This window comes from Cajanus cajan, chromosome 5 (genome assembly GCF_000230855.2).
Source record: "Cajanus cajan strain Asha chromosome 5, NIPB_CcT2T_4, whole genome shotgun sequence".
Lineage (NCBI taxonomy): Eukaryota > Viridiplantae > Streptophyta > Magnoliopsida > Fabales > Fabaceae > Cajanus > Cajanus cajan.
In genome coordinates this window covers 68,897,034-68,916,861 of record NC_138521.1, presented here as the reverse complement: position 1 = coordinate 68,916,861, position 19,828 = coordinate 68,897,034, and the positions used below count along the sequence as shown (strand labels likewise).

The window sequence follows — 19,828 nt, the reverse complement described above, 5'->3', positions numbered from 1 at the left end:
TGGTGAGCAGGTGCTGTTATGATTTAACGTACAAGTTCTGATCAACCAACTACCAAGAGGCACAAATAAACACCGAAGGAGGTCCAATTAAGTTAACTGTAATAATTAGAAATGTAATTTCTTTTGCATGTTTAATGTGGCATTAAAGCTTTGTACATATTTTGCATGGAAACTTGAAAGATCATCTACCTGGGTTTCAAAGGAAAAACTTTGAGTTCCATTTGAACCACTTTGGGAATCTGTCGTGCCTGACATTTGATTCACATCGTCAAGGCTTTTCTCATCACTAGATGGCAATTCTCCTGGAACCACCATGTCAACACCATCTTCACTAGAGATTGAGTAGCTGCTATCATTATTAAGGTACGTATATTTCCTTAGAAGAGAACCATTCTGGTGAATAAATAACAAAGGTGTAAGCTTCTAATAAGCAAGTCATATGGAGATTGTGTATTGAAGTGGCTACTAGACAGTGTAAGAAAAAATAAATTTTGGTTTCCAAGCAAGAACAATAGGCTTGTATTCTTCTTAAGGTATACACTATAAAAATTACAATTTGCATTAATAACATTAAAGAAGTTTTGAATTCCTAAAGGTGCTTCAAGAAGAATTTATAATCCTCTCAAATATAAATGTTAAATCAAAAAATAACTTGCAGACTGACGGGAAGTATATTACCTCAATTTTTACATTAACAAATCGCAACCTTTTGCCATGTCCAATGACTATAATTGGTCTAAACCTAGTGTTGCGGACTTCCTTTGCATCTGTTTCAACAGATAAACAAATAACCTTTCCACAACCATCATATGTATATTCATCGATGCCTATCCAATCCGCAACTAATTGTTTCGATGGGGAGAGGTGAACCACATCTTCTTTTTGCTTGTAAATTGATTCCATCAGGACTATGCTACTGTTTCTGCTAATAGGATCATTCTTCGGGTCCATTTTTTCTTCTCTTCCAGTTAATGCTCCCAAAGCAGGCACAAAAAACTCGGCAACTGCAAGAAGAAAATCTGGCACAACAAGGACTCGAGGTTGCTGCACACGAATCACATATGATTGGGATGACATCCGCCACCTGTAGTCTATCAAGAACATTGTTGAAATGGGCATATCATCAACTCCAGCTTCATTGGTTGTCCTTCTAAAGCTACCTGGGTTAAACAAAAAGGGAACATTTCCGGTAGCTGCTTGTTTGGAAGCATCAGCAGATGATCCAAGCATCAAACGCATTTCTGGTTTTGTATCAGGGCGAACATCTAGTACAGAGAATTTTGGAATTGTCACAAAAAGGTCTGTCTCTGATAAAGAAGTCATACGATAAGAAACCCAAAGACCTTCCAGCTGCAAAAAAATAAGCAATAAAATAAAGCAGAATGAAAGATGAGCATGTTCCATATTCTGACATACCAAGCTGAAAGCAAAAAGCATAATGATTTAGTTAAAATAAAATCAAAGCACTGAAGAAATGTAATGGAAACAAATTCAACAGTATATATAGACATCTGATTCATCTGCTTAAAGTATGAACACTCACAGCAATATGAGCCAATGGAGACTCCCCACCAGTGCCATTACAAAGCTCCAGCAAAGCATGGTTCATTGTAACAGCTATGATTGTAACTGTTCGTGACAACAGAAGTTGACTGTTCAGGTTAACCTTATCAACCAGAAGCCTAATAGTATCCCTTGAACCAGATTTTCCACCACGAAAGCTAGCAGGAAGCCTTGGTTGTTCAGCTAAATTCATGTATGTGCAATCCAAAATCACCTTATATTCTTTATCAGACATTATACCGTGCAATAGATCCACCTGCTCATGAGCATAAAATTAACTGAATTTGTGGAGTGAAATACAAGAATATAAGCATATGCAATAACAACTACTCAGTATGATGAAACTACTCTGGATTTAAGAGAGACACAAGATTTTCATATTTTTTGATGATATGTTCTGTTTGCAGACTTACTTTGGGTCAAATCTTGAAGCCTACATATAATAAACTATTGCACCTTAGGCCAGACAAAACTAGGGAAAAGTGCTATAGCAGTGTCCTCTATATGTTGTTTTTAGGTGTCTTTGGCAAGAACTGAATGCTAACTTCATTGATGGAAAACCTATGTCACCAGACTTGCTTGAATACATTCTCTAGAAGCTAAAAAAGGGTATCCTGAACGACACACTCTCTAGATTGTGTGGTGCTGCTGTTCGAAACTGCATATTGAAATTATCTGCCCACTAACCAGGTGGCCTAGATAACTATCACTTTGCCTACTTTTTGATTCGTACTATATTACACAAAGCATAAACCTGGCAAATAAAATTCAAAACAGACACAAAAATATCAGCTTTGAGTTTATTCACCAATACACTCTTGATTGTGCGATGCTTCTGTTGAGAACTGCATATTTAAATGACTGTGCACAGTGTAACCTAGGAAATGTGATTAGCAATGTAATACGCAATACTAGGGTAAGTAAGTGTAATAAAAGGAAGGAAAATGAGACAAGACACAATACTGATATTTGAAATTTAAATTTACACTATTCATATTAACTGAGATTCTTATCCATTAGACCAATTAGGTTAGGATGCCTAACTGATTCAGACAAGACCAACTAACATAACTGACAGTTACATTACAGCACATCTGGCATTCCTGCACGCAGCACACTGTTACACAAACACATGGCTTAAAATAGTAGAGTATGTATTTATCACCCTTTATCTATGTAATCACTTTATAAATTTCATTCTGCTGAGTGCCAATGTAATCATTATCTACTGCTCCTTTTTTCTGCCTTGATCAATGCTGAAACACCATCCCCTCAATCCAGACCATCATCAGGTCCTCCAGTAAAGCTCACCCTTAAAACCCCAGCCAATCCACTTGCTGAAAAGTCCAACTATGCAATCATGCCTCAATTTCTGCTCACTGTTCTGCATGTGAAAGACACACAGCACCATCCAATCACTGGATTTTGTCACCGCTGTGCCATTCTCCATGTCAGCCCCTCCTAAATACAATTTAACAATCATTTGCCACACTTGCATTGGTTAGCTTTGAGGGTCTGAAAAATCCAATGGCTATCTAATCTTTTATTCTCACTGCTATTTCTGAAGTTATATTTCTTGTCTATTCAATCAGTCCTAATGGCACTTTGACAAGCATAAGAAGAGTAGTACTCCATCAATCACCTGTGTACAAATGACATTTAAACTGATGACCCACTGATGGAGTTTAGTTCCATGTACAAGGACTCTGGTCTCTGACCATTTGACAAAGGCTTAAAGAATGGCAGAAAACTGACTATCAACAGGTTACTACGGATATATATCAAGCCTTCTATCTTGGCTCCACTGCTGCTCCAACAAATCTTGCTATGAAATGTCACAAGGCTAAAGGCAACTACATTGAGCAAGTATGAATCAGTCCACTATCTAGCAACTCTTCAGAAGGAGGATCATTGTCTGATTTTTTATTTGAACAAAGATCAATCAACCATCCAGCTTCAAAAAGTATTGCGAAAATTAGAGTGAATGGACATGGGTCCTCCATGGCTTATATCAAGACTTTTGAAAATGTTTCAGAACCTGTTACTTTCAAATTGAAATATTCCCACCGGGGATGAACTCAGATCTGTTCCAAGTTCCAAATGAAGAAGCTTCCAAGACCAACTCTCAACAGCTAATCCTAGTAATTCTCTGTTAATCATGATGAATTATCTCTGTTTCAATTGTGGAAGTAAGCATTACGTCATATGTCAAACCATGTTAGATTGTGTTTCTACACCTCTCCCTGTTATCTGTTACCTCACCTGGTTACAACAGCATCTTACACTCAAATTAATAAAATTCCTTGTTCAATAACTCCCATTATCTTAAGAAAAGAACAACTCCTAATATAACTAGAACCCCTTACTTCCAATGTGGGACTCAAGTCCCATACCTTGTAATTGGATCCTAACATGTTCATTAATTCTTAACCACATGTGAGGCAAAGTTAATCCACATTAGACACTTCAATAACTTCAAGACACTATTAATCGCTTGTTTGAGATAAATTTATCCATTGTGCGACAACTGCAGATTGATGATTGCTAACCTCATGACTCTATTAACCACTTGTGAGACAATATTTAACCATTAGTATCAGAAGTATACGTTGATAATTGTATACAATCACATTCAATTACTTTTGAGCAATAGTGAGGTGAAATTAATTTTATTTTATACACGGTTAACTATGAATGACAGGTGAATGCTAGATGGAGAATTGCAGTAGTGCCATTACTGCTAGAAGAACACATTGATAATTGTATACAATCACATTCAATTACTCTTGAGAAATGGTGAGGTGAATTAATTTCATTTACACATGGTTAACTGTGAATGACAGGTGAATGCTAGATGGAGAATTGCAGTACTTCCATTGCTCAAATTCTTTTAAAATTCAACATGCTAATTATTGCATAGACTCCCAAAAAAAGTACAGTTTTATGTATTGGGAGGAAATAAAATAAATTGGAGTTACCTTCACTTCAAGTGAAAATGTTGGGACTTTCCGGAATACATCCCTCAAGCTTCGACGCACAAATATATCAAGTCCTTGACCCTCACGTATCATTGGTTTTCCAAGACAACCATCAATTCCAACAGACATGTTAATACCCAGAATCTGTAATTCATTTATAGTCAGGAAGATGTCAAGGGTTTTTATTCACTTTTAATACACAAGAAATGTGTACCTGAGCATGAAGAAGGTCAATATGCACAGCTGAAGGATCTTCTTCCTGAGATCCATGCCAACTGAATTCATTTTTAATCTGTAGCTTTCCCAGATCAAGTTGTATAAAACTGGAAGTCAATAAAGAAATTTTTTAAGCTTGTAAGATACCAAAACTATTTATTTTCTTTTACCTAATATCTTCCCACTCACAAGACAAAATTCATCACAAGGTACCACATACCTCAAATCCAAAGGACTATAGCATGAGAAAGCATCTTAGAATTTGGAAATAAAAGGTTTGAACATATTCATTATCCTTTAATCTTTTAAATTATTGGTCCTTAACATATGATAAAACAAGAAAAATGATCAAGGATAAGGGAGAAGAATGGAACTGGAAAACAGATCCTGAACATTTTTTTTTTCTTTCAAATTCTGTTGGTTTGTATTGGGTATATTTTCCCCCCTTCTAATGTGTAATTACAGGACATTGTTATAGATAAATTCTTAGAAACCTCCCTATTATTAACAAATGAAAAGTAACTTCCACCAATTGATATTGATTTTCAGTTCTGCTAATACCCCTAATTTTGATCTGTTATTAAAGAAACTTCTCCCTATTCACATATCCTTTCAAAATTTCATTTGCCATCCATCATCAAAACTAAAAGAGATAAATATAAGTGATTTTCTAATAAGTAATAACACATACTACCATCTGAAAATCCAGGTTTATAACAACTAAATGAGTCCATGACACATAATCAAGAACCCACTATCATGCTTATTGTAATTCAATCTGACAATCAATTATGTTAATATCCATACAATGCAATTTTTGCCCCTATTATATCTGGACTTTTACACTAAGCCCCCACACCCTCATAAAAAATCGCCAAGCAAATTAAATAAAAAATGCTGTTGGACTACACAAAACAGATTTAAATATCACATACTCTTTGCTCATTGAATTCCTTGGAACAATGATAATTGGGGTGTCAAGTGCAAGATCCAGCTTGAGTGCAGTAGCTCCATCTATTTCATATTTCTGAATCAACCACTCAAATCCTCCAACTTTATCAACAAGTTTGATTGCTTCTTCAGTATGAGGGGAGGCAAGTTCCATAAAGTACATCATTATCTGGAACCACCAAAAAATTTAGAAATATTTTTCTATTTTAGATAGACAAAGAAATATGTCAAATGCTATATGAACGCAGAGCCAATGTGTATTTAAAATTTTCAACAAAACAGTGCAAGAAACTGTATCTCAGAGGCTAAATTGCTTTAACACAAGAAACAAAAAAATACAGCTTTTAATGAGTCCAAATTTATTGAATTTGAGTTTACCTCTTGCACAAATCTATAAAGGAAAACAATGCGAACCGCTGAAAGATGGCCTTGCAAGCTATAAGCATATCCTTCATAGTCTTCATCCTCAGCACTATAAGAATTAAATTTGAACTGAAAAGAAAAATCAACATGTGATTTTGTTAGGAAACAAAGAGAAATGAAAGACATGAAAGATATTTTTATTACACTAAATAAAGGAATACAAGGGCGCCAAATATATAGAAGAGGGGTACAGCTGTCCACTATAGCTGTACCCATGTAACAAACCTAAAACAAAAGGAATATTCTAACAGACTAATAATGAGAAAAAAATAACAATATCTTTACAAATGAAAAAATAGCAGCAGAAAATATAAACATTAACAGTTTTTAAAGTTGCCAAAATCAGAAGAGCAGACAAAAAATACAATTAAACAAAGAAAAATGAATTAATTTAATAATCAAATTTTGAACGAGTTCTGTTATTACTCCTTATTTTCATAAAAGATTTTATAGATTATATTCAATATGTAAACTTCTCCAAAATCAAAATAAGCTAATTTTAACTGGCACGTTATGTACTGTATGTTTGTTAATCAAATAAAATTTTTAAAAATGACTTGTGAAACCTAAACAATAGGTGCAATGCTGTTTAATAGTAAAATATTTGTAAAAAACTGAAATTAATAAAATAAAAAGTGCACAAGGAGTCTCTAAAAGGATGGTTTATGACAAAGAAAACATACCTTAATAAGGGATTCAACACCAGGATTGCGAATGTCACAAAGCCAATCCCAACACTGGTCTGTTCCAAGGGATGTATCGCAGAGTCTAAAATTGCCTAATGTTCCATCAATGGAAAGAGAACTTGGGTGAACCTTGATAAGAAAAAAAAAAAATGAGACAGCAAATAACAGAAAGGAATGCTCTAGAGTCCAGACCAGCTAAAAGAATGTATGTCATTACCTTGAGGTCCAGAAGAAAACTTTCTTGTACTAATGTAGCAAGTTGAGAACCATCCTCCTTGTTAAGAAAAATAGTTACACTGTCCACATTCATGTTCAAATAATATACTACACGTTCTTTACCAAAACCCAGCAATCCTCTAACAGGCCCCTTCTCATCAGTTCTCTCCTTTACCAACAGTTTCTCTGGAGAAGTTGCAGAAGTGTCTGTGGGGCTTGTCACTTTATTTCCAGAACTTATATCAAAGCCAAAACTCATCAAAGCAACAATAGTAGGTCGGTTGCAGAAAAATTCCAGTTTAGACATTTGAACACACATCTGAAGATAAACAATCAGAAAGATAAATACTGCTATTTATCATAACATATAAGTGAAGACAAAATCTTCAATTCACTATCTACAAGGCCCAATTAAGTACCTGTGTGTCTATACCATCATAAAAAGGTGAGCTGGAACTCCTTGTTGTGAAGGACACAGATACAAAATTTGAAGTACCCTCTGCCTCATAATAAACCTCATGAGGAGTGCCCTTTTCATGCATTATGCTTTCTAGAGACTCAAAATCAGAAGCAATCCCCATCAATCCCTGCTGATCCAAATCCATATTATGTAAACAATATCCTCCATCTGTGTGAGAAATGAATTCAGATAGTGCATCTGTAAAGCTATCATCATCATCATGAAATACTTCCTTCCCACGTGAATCAAACGACTCAGCATATAAAGTTTCACTCTTCAAGACTGAAACTGCAAGATAACAAGGAGCTACAGATAGACGACCCTGAAGTTCATCCTTAATTTTTAAAGAATGCAATTTCATTTTCACTGTCAGATCACCATCTGCGAGAAGGACATGGACCTGCCACACAAAACAGCATCCACAATATCATTCATAATTGAACCAAAGATGCAAAATAAGAAAAAAGTACCAAATTTACTTCCAAATTGGAATAATTTTATTGGTACAAGAGTTCACCATGTTTCATGTTTTAACTTAGGGTGCTTTTGGTAGACGGAAAACTTTGTCATACCCAAGAATCATGATTCCTAGAAGAGAAAAATCTTGAAAATCATGACTCTTGTGAATGAATTAAAAAAATGGTAAGGAGAATATGTGTTTAGGAATCAAAACTTTCTGTTTAGTTTCAATAGAACTTTTCCATAAACTTCAATTTTTACCACATTAAATGAGTTATGAATGTAAATAAAACTTTGTTGTAGGTAGTTGCATGTTGTTATTTGTGTTGGAAATGAGTTGTTGGTGTTGAGTTCTTGTTGAATATTGCTTGCCATGTGAATTTTCTGAATTTCTAATCTACGCAGGGCATGGGTCGAATGACGTCAAACATGGACAAGGAAGAAAGTCCCTGCCTTATATGGCACCCTAGGTTGAACAGCGTTGAACACAGGTTCTATTATTTTAACGTTATTTTATGATGAATTGGTGGACCTATATAGAATAGTTGGCCTTATTATATGTTATATATTGATAAATGATGTTGAATCTTTATACTTGGTCTGGTTATATGAGTTGGCTTGTATGTTGTTGAGTAGTTGTGTTGAGCATGCTTTGGGCATGAAAGTTGTATAGTGCTGATTAACTTAGAACAAGAGAAGTTGTTTTAAAGTTGCATATTCCATTGGGAGGATACTGTATTGTGGTTAGGGGTGTGCAAAAAATCCAAATTGATCCGAACCGATCCATAACCGATCCGATCCATATTGAAAAATCCGATCCATTTTGAAAAAAAATCCGAACCGAACCACTTTATAAAACCGGTTCAGTTATCCGATCCATTTTTACAAAGTGGATCGGTTTGGTTCGGTTTGGTTTTCTAAAAAAAACCGATCCATATATGAGTAAAAAAGTGGATAACTGCACCGCACCAAACCGATCCAATTTCAAAAAAACCGATCCATATTTTAAAAAAACCAAACCGATCCACTTTATAAAAAATGGATCGGTTAACCGATCCACTTTTATAAAACGGTTCGGTTCGGTTTGGATTGGTTTTTTGAAAAAACCGATCCATGAACACCCCTAATTGTGGTACTTACTCAGAGTCCAAATTTGTTGAAAAACCCTTCTTGAAAAGTTGACCCTTAAAGAGGATGAATCTCTTCTAGAACCTTAGTTGGTGCAATATATGGGCCAAGTCCAGGCATACTAACTATAAGCGATCAACTGTTGATCCATATGTGGGCAAAGTCAACATGCATGTATAAAACGATCAAATTAGAGTAAGGTACAAGGTCGGGGAATAAAATTCCTAAGTACTTGAAAGGCGTAGTATTTGGAGGGTAGTCAACTGGCTAATCCCATAGACGGCTTACTGATGCTAGCTAATGCCATGGTAGGCTCACGTCCAAGTTATTCTACCTAGCAAGAATACTAGACTTCCTAATTTAAGTGAAAACATCCAAGAAATTATGTTGGTAGGGATTGGTATCCCATTTGGTTGTTGATCTAATTGGATTGAAAAGATCGAATTGTTGGTTTGGTAGTGTCAAGCCACTTAGGCTACCCACCTGTGTTGTAAAAGATCTTCTAGTTGAAATGTGTGACAAGACATATTTGTTGTGTTGTGCATATGATGTTTGATTGAGTTATATTTATATGCAATGTTAACTCGTGATGAAATATGTTGTGTTGCAAATTGAGTTAGATGTTGTGTTGTTCACGTTGATAGTATGTTGTATTGTATTGAAAGGTGGTAAATTGATAGTGTCATAGAAAGTTGAGTTATTTATGTTGATTCTTTGAACTTTAGCTTTCCCTTACATGTTTCCATGTGATTCGATGGCAATAATCATACTTAGTATGGGAGTAGAGCAGGGATAAGTTATGGTTGGAGACTTCTGGAGTCCATGTCTATTGGCAAACTATTGATTTTGGAGTTACCTCATTTTTGGTTGTATTTAGTAATTGGACCAGCTACTAGGATTATTACTATCTGGATTACTATACGTATTTATATAGTTGTATAGAATTCTATTTCCTTAATAGTTAAAAAATCTTACAAGTACATATTATAGTATGTATTTTCCAAATTTAGTTGATATTTTCGTTGCTAGTTGTGAATCGGTAAGTATAGGGACCATGGCGGATCATTACAATAAGTAACATTGTTTCATGAGAATATCTTTAAAATAATATACTAATATAAAGAAACTAAAATTCCCAACCAGATTATTAGAAAACTAAAAACATAATTGTGTACCAAATGCCTTATCACTGCATCTATTACTATCTTTCTTTGGGGCCTTAAGCATTGTAATGTAATACTTTTACCACAATAAAACTTCTTTATAACTTGAGAAAGCTAGATTCCCACCTAGAGAACAATTTCTGTGGGAAATCAAATAGTATTTTAGGAAATAATAAATTAGGAAATTTGTATATTTCCTTGTAATCTGTACAGATTTGAATAATTAGGTACAATCCCATAAATCAAGGGATTCTAGAATAAAATAGAGTTATTATATTTCCTAAAATAGCATAGGTCTCCTGTATATATCTTGTATGATCTCTTTGTATTATGAAATAGAAAATTAGTTTTCATTTAACCTAATTTTCCAGATGGTATCAGAGCTTCCAACCTAGGAAGCTTTGTCTGTGCACTGTAAACCCTAAATTGGCAGCCTGCATTGCTGCTGCATCTTTCCCTATACATCCGTTGCACCTTTTTTTTCCCTGCTGTTTTCTCTGTGCCTTAATCGCACAACCTTTCCTTTTATTCTTCACCACTTAGCCACCTTGCTACAATGTCAGGGGAAAAGGAGGTTGTGAACCCAACCCCAGAAACAGGGAATACCCAATCCCAACAACCAGGAGAACTGCAGAATATTCATTCTGCATATAGACTAAATGAAAGAAATTATTTGAAGTGGGCCCAACTTGTTCGTACAGTGTTGAAGGGAAAAGGGAAGTTGAGTCACGGAGTATGGACCTAAACAGGAGGATCCCAAGTTTACTACATGGGATGAGGAAGATTCAATGATCATGGCGTGGCTGTGGAATTCAATGATTCCAGAAATTAGTGACACCTGCATGTTCCTTAACTCAGCAAAAGAGATTTGGGATGCAGTAGAACAAACCTACTCTAAAGCCAAAGATGCTGCTCAAGTATATGAAGTAAAGGTGAAAACTTTGGCAGCAAAACAAGGGAACAAGACTGTTACAGAATATGCCAATCAGCTGAAATCATTATGGATGGAGCTAGACCATTATAGCGTCATAAAAGCCAAATGTACTGAAGATTCAGCACTTCTCAAGGACTATATCGAGCAAGACAGAGTTTATGATTTCCTTGTTGGTTTGAATCCTGAATTTGATCAAGTAAAGATTCAAATATTGGGGAAGCAAAAGGTACCATGCTTCAATGAAGTGGTGGCTATTGTGAGAAGTGAAGAAAGCAGAAGGAGTCTCATGTTAGAGAGTCCAGCAGTAGAGAACTCAGCAATGGTGGCTGACCATAAAGGAGATCAGACTTTGGCCATGATAGCCGAACAGAAGAAAGGAAGATCAACAAATGTGGACAAGAAAGGTGATGGTCTATGGTGTACCTACTGCAATAAGCCCTGTCATACTCGAGAGAAGTGCTGGAAGTTGCACGGGAAGCCTTTAAATCGAGACCGAGAAGGGGGATATAGATGAGGCTCCTCAAGGAAAGGAGGACAAGTTTATGTTGCTGCTGGAACAAATGAAGAAAAAAAACTAGAAGCTACTGCCCATCTTAACCAAGAGGAGATAGAGAGGATGAGAGCCCTCCTTAGTAATCTGGAAAAACAAACAGGTGTGTGTTCTTTGGCATACTCAGGTAAGTTTCCACTTTCTTTTGGTTAAATGTCTCAGATACACCCTTTAACCACTATTGGATATTGGACTCTGGAGCCACAAACCACATGACACCATTAGCCAAACACTTCTCCACATATTCACCATGTCCTAGCAACAAGAAAACTGCCACAGCAGATGGAACCCTTATAACTACAGCTGGTCAAGGAAATATACAAATCAATCCTTTAATAATCTTAAAAGATGTTCTCCATGTCCCAAAGCTTTCCACCAACCTAGTCTCTATACAAAAACTTATAAAGGATTTGTCATGTAATGTTGTTTTTTACAACGATCATTGTGTATTTCAGGACAAGGATTCGGGAGGACGATTGGACATGCTAGAGAATGGAATGGCCTTTACTATCTTGAAGATCCAAGTCTGTCCAGTAAGAACAGAATCTCGCACTCCTTCATATCTGAATCTATGATGACCAACAAAGAAAAAATCATGCTTTATCATTGTCGGCTGGGACATCCTTCTTTTGGAGTTATCAAAATTATGTTTCCTTCTCTGTTTACCAAGTTAGATGTTGAGAGTCTACATTGTGAGGTGTGTGAACTTGCTAAGCACAAGCGTGTTTCTTTTCCAATAAGTAATAAAATTAGCAATTTTCCCTTTTATCTTGTTCACACTGATGTATGGGGGCCTTCTAATATTCCAAATGTGTCTAGTGCTCGATGGTTCGTCACCTTTATAGATGATTGTACAAGGGTCACTTGGGTCTTCCTACTTAAACAAAAATCTGAAGTCAGTTCTGTCTTCCTAAACTTCCATTCCATGATAAAAAATCAATTTGGTGTTAATATTAAGAGACTTAGGTCAGATAATGCTAAAGATTACTTCAATCATGTCCTTAATTCTTTTTGTCAAAAAGAAGGTATAATTCATGAGTCTTCTTGTGTCAAAACACCACAACAGAATGGGGTCGCAGAGAGGAAAAATGGGCATTTATTAAATCAGACCCAAGCATTGTTGTTCCAAAATAGTGTTCCAAAAAATTTCTGGGGGGAAGCTATTCTTACAGCAACACACCTTATCAACAGACTACCCTCTAGAGTCTTAGGATCAAAAAGCCCTATGGAAGTTTTGTCATCTTTCTATCCAAACCTGTCCACTACAAGTAATCTTAAACCAAGAGTTTTTGGGTGCACCTCATATGTCCATATTCATAGTACAGACAGAGGGAAACTTGATCCTAGAGCCTTAAAGTGTGTCTTTGTTGGTTACTCATCCACTCAGAAAGGGTACAAATGTTATCACCTTCCATCCAAAAAATTCTTTGTGTCTAGGGATGTTTCCTTCAATGAACAAGAGGGCTATTTCAATCAACCTTATCTTCAGGGGGAGAGTTTCCGGGAAGACAAGGAAAGTAATTCTGGTTTTCCCACTCTTCCAGACTTGACAGACTTGACAATTGAACCTAAACCAAATCAAATTGAAGCTGTACCAAGTGAAGCTGGTCAAGGAATTGGCCAAGAAAAGGAAGCTGGTCAAGAAAGTGAAATTAATTATGAAGATGATCAAGGAGATGTTGAAGATAAGAGATTTGGTAAGAAGCTAGTGTACTCAAGGAAGACTAAGGCCATTCCAGGATCAAGCCATGTTCAAGAATCCAACTCGACTCCACAAAAAGAGGTAATAGTTTTTTCTCCAGCTGTGCAGGTTGAAATTGAAACCCAAAATGATCTTGACCTCCGAATTGCCATTAGAAAAGGGACAAGAAAATGCACCAAAGAGCCACTTTACCCTCTCTCAAATTACTTGTCTTTTAAAAATTTCTCTCCTGCCCATAAAACCTTCCTAGTAAACCTAAATAGTACACTTGTACCTAATACCCTATCTGAGGCATTGTCTGATAGAAAATGGAGGCAAGCCATGGATGTAGAGATGGAAGCATTGGAGAAGAACAACACCTGGGAGTTAGTCACCTTACCAATAGGAAAGAAACCGGTTGGATGTAAGTGGGTCTATATAGTGAAATACAAGGCTGATGGATCAATTGAGAGATATAAGGCAAGATTGGTTGCCAAAGGGTTCACCCAAACCTATGGAGTTGATTATTTGGAGACCTTTGCTCCGGTTGCCAAAATGAACACAGTTAGGGTGATATTGTCTCTTGCTGCTAATTATGGTTGGAACTTGGAACAATTTGATGTTAAGAATGCTTTCCTACATGGAGACCTTGAAGAAGAAATTTATATGGAGATACCTTCGGGATATGGTAGAGATGTTGCTGCCAACACTGTTTGCAAGTTGAAAAAGGCATTATATGGGCTAAAGCAGTTCCCCCGTGCATGGTTTGGTAGGTTTACTAAAGTTATGACAGGCCTAGGTTACAAACAAAGCCAAGGGGACCACACTTTGTTCTTTAAACATTCCAAGTCAGGGGGAGTAACAATGTTATTGGTGTATGTGGATGACATAATATTAACTGGAGATGATAAAGAAGAGCAGCAATTGTTGAGCCAATGCTTGGGCAAGGAATTTTAGATCAAGACCTTGGGAAAACAAATATTTTTTGGGAATTGAAGTTGCCCACTCCAAGAAAGGGATATTTATATCCCAACAGAAATATATCACTGATTTGCTCAAGGAAACTGGCAAGGCAGCTTGCAAACCTGCTAGTACCCCATTAGAACCAAACCTAAAGCTTGGAAATGCAGAAGATGTTGCTGTTGACAAAGAGATGTACCAACGATTAGTGGGCAGACTTATATATTTGTCTCATACCAAGCCAGATATTGCCTATGCAGTGAGTTTAATTAGCCAATTTATGCACAGTCCAAAGGAGACCCATTTACAAGTTGCCCACAGAATTTTACAGTACCTTAAAGGAACTCCAGGAAGAGGAATCCTATTCAAAAGAAATGGTAATGTGAAGCTTGAAGCCTATACAGATGCTGATTATGCAGTGTCAATCGTGGATAGGAGGTCAACTACAGGATATTGCACCTTTCTTGGAGGAAATCTTGTAACTTGGAGAAGCAAAAAACAGGGTGTAGTGGCTCGGTCCAGTGCTGAAGCGGAATTCAGAGCCATGGCACAAGGTATATGTGAGTTGCTATGGCTTAAAATCATCTTAGAAGACTTGAGGATAAAATCGGAAGGACCTATGAAGCTCTATTGTGATAATAAGTCAGCAATAAGCATAGCCCACAACCCACCCCCTCACACCTATGAGGCATGCATCAATGGTGGGTGGCCCATTTTTAAAGTGGATCTAAATGGCTCTGATACCATGTTAGAATAGTGGATTTAAGCCTAACTCAACCCTACAAAACCGGCTTGTAAGGTGAGGGTTGCTTTCCACTTATATACTATTCAATTGCCTAATCTCTAGTCGATGTGGGACTTGGGTTTTTCCCAATAATTTCGTGGGAAATAGGTTAAAAGGATTCCAAAGAAACATGGTTTCTAGAGAAATTTTATTAAAATAATAAACTAAAGCAAGAAAACTAACATTCTCAATTTTAGATTCTCAAGAAACTAAACACTTTTCATATACCAAATGTCACCTTATAATATTTACTATCAATTTCCTTTTGGACCTTAGGCTTTCACTCGTAATCATCAGGAAAAATGTTCCCTACACCCATCCTTTTAAGCTATACACCCTTCTTTTTATGAGGTTCCAATAATAACCCTACTTTGACGAGTCCCTTCTGGAGCACTCATTTTGGAGGTTACAATCCGGAACAACAAATACGGTTGAATGCTTATCCAGAGCACCCAATCCGAATGAATGGGTTTTTGGAACCACCCATTCCAGATAAACATTGTCCGAATAAGCATTAATCTTCATTGGGTGTTTTGGATAAGCGTTTGACAATTCTGGTTACACAAAACCCATCTGGAATGCTTGTTTTGGATAGATAAAAAAACACATGGATTAGATGTTCCAAAGACTATAAAAAGAAATGCCAAAAATGAAAATCCAACCACTTTGGTGAAGGCAACCACCACGAAGTAGAAGCCGACGATAGAAAAGTTACAAAACCAGGAGATGAAAGAAAAAAGGTGTGGAATAGGAAATGAAGGGCGAGGGAGAAGGGTTTCAAAAATAGGGGAGAATAAGAGAAGGGTGAAGTGAGAGGGAAGGGTAGTTTAGGAATTTTGAGAAAATCAAAGATGTATGGAATAAGGTGAAGGGTGCAGGAAGAAAATGCAATTCGCCAACTATAAATAGTTGACTCACTCTCACTGTAAGTGAGTTTTAATTGTATGTAAGTGTGTTTTAATTGTAACAAATCAGTTAGATTTTAATGTTGAGATTCACTTTCTCTCTTCTACTCTAAAATTCAACATGGTTTCACAACGCAGGGTACAAACCCATCCCATCAACGCTTCTTTCATGCAATCATATCCTTCTGCCATCAATTCACCAATAGTGTTTTCGTCTTTGACACCTATTACATTTTTGCACACAATTTCAGAGGAGCTCGGCACCAAAAACTATCTCCTATGATGTCAAAAAAGTCAAATCAATAATTAAAGGCGAACACATAAGTGTTCCTGACCACCTCCGTTTAAAACAGATCACCCAAGCTCCTACTCCTGAGAAAAGAAATCTGTAGAAAAACAAACTACTTCCCTAGGGCATTACCATTTGCTGGCAACCTAGCACTAGAAGTTTTCTCAGACAAATGCATATAAAGCAAATGAAGGGAGGCAAAAACTATGTATAATCAAGCGCACTACAATGGCAGGAACAGCAGTTTGTTAGGAATTAGATAGAACGGAAAGGGAAATTAGTTATAGACTGTTAGAGTAGTTAATTAGTAATAGGAATTAATAGATTTAAGAGGAAAGGATTTATTCTATTCGGCTATTATTTGTAGATTGAACTTTTGCTTATTGTGAAACCCAAGGGTTTCCCCTTCACCGAGGAGGTTTTCTTCCATAAAGAGCAAAAGCTCAATCTACAAATGGTAACCTAACAGATTATTATGATTAAGTAAGTTAGTTAAGTCAGTTGGAATATTAATTAGTTAGGGGTTAGTGAGTTAAATAAATGAGGTTGTGAGGAGAAAGGATTCATCCAGACTTGTATCATTTGAGAATTGAGCTTTGCTCCTTGTGAAAGGAGAAATCCTTTTTTAAAGAGCAAAGTCTTGGAGGAGAGATCTCTCTTCTCTTTTTGTTCTTTCTATTCAATTCAATTAAATCTTTCTTTTCTTTCTCATTTATATTCTTAAGTTCCTAACCACCCAGATAAAAAAAAAATTGGTATCTGATAACCATAAATATGAATTGTTATTAATATATAACATGACTTATTATGCTATATTCTGCACTATTGAATATTGATGGCACAATTACAAAATAATGTTAAATGAAGCCTGTCAATAAAAAGTAAAAAGTTCCGTTTAAGATTCTGATATCCTACCAAAATATTCAAGAACTATAACTTACTCTTAAATAATAGTTGCCTTTTTACTCCCAATACTATGTGTAATTTATTCAATAGAGCTTAAAGCAGATTAAAACAACACATAAGTTCCTACTTTTGAACATTTAGCATGAAATATCACAGTATTAGAGTGTAGTATTTTACTTTATTATCGTCAATTGTAAATTTCTTTTGGTTATTATTTGACAGTGACTAATGATGTGACTTTCAGTTTGTTATGGGTCACTATCTGTTTTTTTACGTAATTTCCTTTGTACTCTTGAAGAGTAGCTTTCCTTGTACTCTTTATTTTCATATCATGTACGCTTATGCTTCTATATAAATATAGTTTCTCTTTTCATTGTAATCTGCCTAAATCATTCTATCAATAACACGAGAGGTTTCTCTCTTCCTGATATCACTTCAATACACTGAACCCAGGGACAACTCTGCATTCCAACACATGACAAAAGTGCATAACATGACTATTAATCTAGGGCTATTCCAATTCAAAAGTATATCTACCAAAACACAATGTAGAAAGAATATATGCACAAACCTTTCCACCATCCGCAACAATTTCAAGAATGAGAGACTCATCAAGTTTTCCATTTATGGTGTCCCCAACCTGCACAAATATTAAAAAAAAATGTCTAAATGGATTTCGCACAAACACGTCAACTTTAAACAATGGAGCCTTAACAAATAAATGTGAGGAAGAATAGGCCAAAATATCCAAAAGTAACAGCAAAAAACATGAGTTCAACCATAAAAACTAAACCACCAGATAGTGGAAATAGGAATCGAGACAAAAACAATGATTTTTCAGGATGAGAATGTGTATGAACAGAATATATGCATGCATTACATACTGCACATTGCTCGTGCTATTGCCAAAGAAAGTGATAGGAATTCTGAGGCATCTGATCCAATAATTCCTGAGCAGCCCACTAAGGCCCTTAAGGTCTATAAGCAAAGCCCAGGTGCCCAAAAGTCTGGATGAGAAGTATTAGTGGGAAACCATAGTGAGGAGTTAGTTATGGAGAGAGGTAATTAGAAAAGTTCATTATAAGGAATAGGGGGAGGAAGGGAAAACGGTTCTGGGTGCAAATTGCTCGGTTGGGGGAAATTATCCCTTTTTCCTTTTTTCTTTTCACTACAGATATTAATAATACAAACAGAGAATTCAGATAGGTCCACTCTAACCAAAAAGCCTTAAAAGGAATGCATCTGACTAACCTTTCCATATATAAACAGCTTCAATTCCACCAGTGCCCCATTTATAACAATGTCAGCTGTTTTGGTATTTGTATTGTACGAAGTAGCATCACCCTCTAAATCACCTAGCACATCATCAACTGACACAGGAATCTGCATGCAGCAAGTATGCTTTAATGAGATCGACAATAATTTATCAAAACAAAATACATGAGAAGAAAGCAGATTAAGGATGCCATACAGAAGCTTGATATGTGGCTTGTACAAGTCCTTTAAACCAGCTAGCCTTCTCCTCCTCTTCTCGAAAATCTAAGATCCATGTGCTAGAAGATTCAAGAGCCTGTAAGGTGATTCATAATTTAAGAGAGAAAACGTGAGCATGACAAACAAAAACACAGGCATTCTCAGCAGACTTTTTTTTGTTTATGACTCAACTTATAATTCAGCATACAAAAACAGAAAGAAGCAACCCAAGCATAAAACATCCACAAGGTCACCTGTTCTTGTGTATCCCTTATCCTCATCTTGAACTAAACATTTTTTTTTATTTGAAAAACAAATTCAAGAGAAACAAACAACAAGAACAAGGGTGAGGATGAGATATCCTCCAAAATATGAATTATCTACATTTTAAATCCTTGGAAAGAAAGTATAAACATTAATCTGGGTAGATTTGCTAGTTTAAGGTAGAGAGGAGATAGAGGCAAGGTTATAAGTTTCATCTTTTCCCATCATTTCTTCCAATCATTTTTTTAGTTTAAGGTAGAGAGGAGATGAGACTACAATTTTGGATTTGAACGGTAGGGAAGCTAGCTAGCAAAATCTTTCTAGTTTTACTTCATCAATCATTTTTTTTACCAAATCAGACAGCTGGCGTGAATGTTCAGAGTTTCATTCTTAATAAACCAATTTGGAAATCAAAAACACCCGGTTAAGCCTGTGACACTCTACAGACAATTTGTTGCAAGTTAGGTCCCACGCTACTCTTTCCCATGATATGTGTGGTTCACAAACAATTGGCATATTTTCTTCATTATAAGACAGCTACCATGCTATGCTATGGAATAACTTGTTTGACGTATTCCATGTTTAGTGAGACAAGAACACACCAAGTCATGAAAAACATATAATTGACAACTTGATTCCATAAAGAACAATAGCAGACTAGAATGGATTATTTAAGGAATAACACTGTTTCAAGAGATTACAGAAATTATTTGGCTCACCTTCTGAATGTCCATTCCCCTGGTGCTTACAGCAATACAAAATGGGGAACCACCAATATATGTTGGGGGGACATCAAGGACTTGCCTGCCAGCCATGCTGCAGAGTTGAAACACAAAATT

General features: G+C 36.1%; 1 protein-coding gene across 1 annotated transcript in view; it reads right to left on the bottom strand.

Moving 5' to 3' along the window:
• Window positions 1-19,828, bottom strand: part of LOC109811015 (calcium-dependent lipid-binding family protein) — a 77,953-nt gene that overhangs the window by 31,597 nt on the left and 26,528 nt on the right. The window contains exons 22-35 of the mRNA XM_020374645.3: window positions 19,709-19,805; window positions 18,724-18,822; window positions 18,504-18,635; window positions 17,824-17,892; window positions 7,453-7,893; window positions 7,035-7,352; window positions 6,815-6,946; window positions 6,087-6,200; window positions 5,693-5,877; window positions 4,756-4,864; window positions 4,542-4,685; window positions 1,544-1,819; window positions 679-1,350; window positions 190-393 (exon numbers count right to left, since the gene is read on the bottom strand). Of these exons, the coding sequence (XP_020230234.2) occupies window positions 190-393; window positions 679-1,350; window positions 1,544-1,819; window positions 4,542-4,685; window positions 4,756-4,864; window positions 5,693-5,877; window positions 6,087-6,200; window positions 6,815-6,946; window positions 7,035-7,352; window positions 7,453-7,893; window positions 17,824-17,892; window positions 18,504-18,635; window positions 18,724-18,822; window positions 19,709-19,805 (2,992 nt within the window). The remainder of the gene's footprint in view (window positions 1-189; window positions 394-678; window positions 1,351-1,543; window positions 1,820-4,541; window positions 4,686-4,755; window positions 4,865-5,692; window positions 5,878-6,086; window positions 6,201-6,814; window positions 6,947-7,034; window positions 7,353-7,452; window positions 7,894-17,823; window positions 17,893-18,503; window positions 18,636-18,723; window positions 18,823-19,708; window positions 19,806-19,828) is intronic.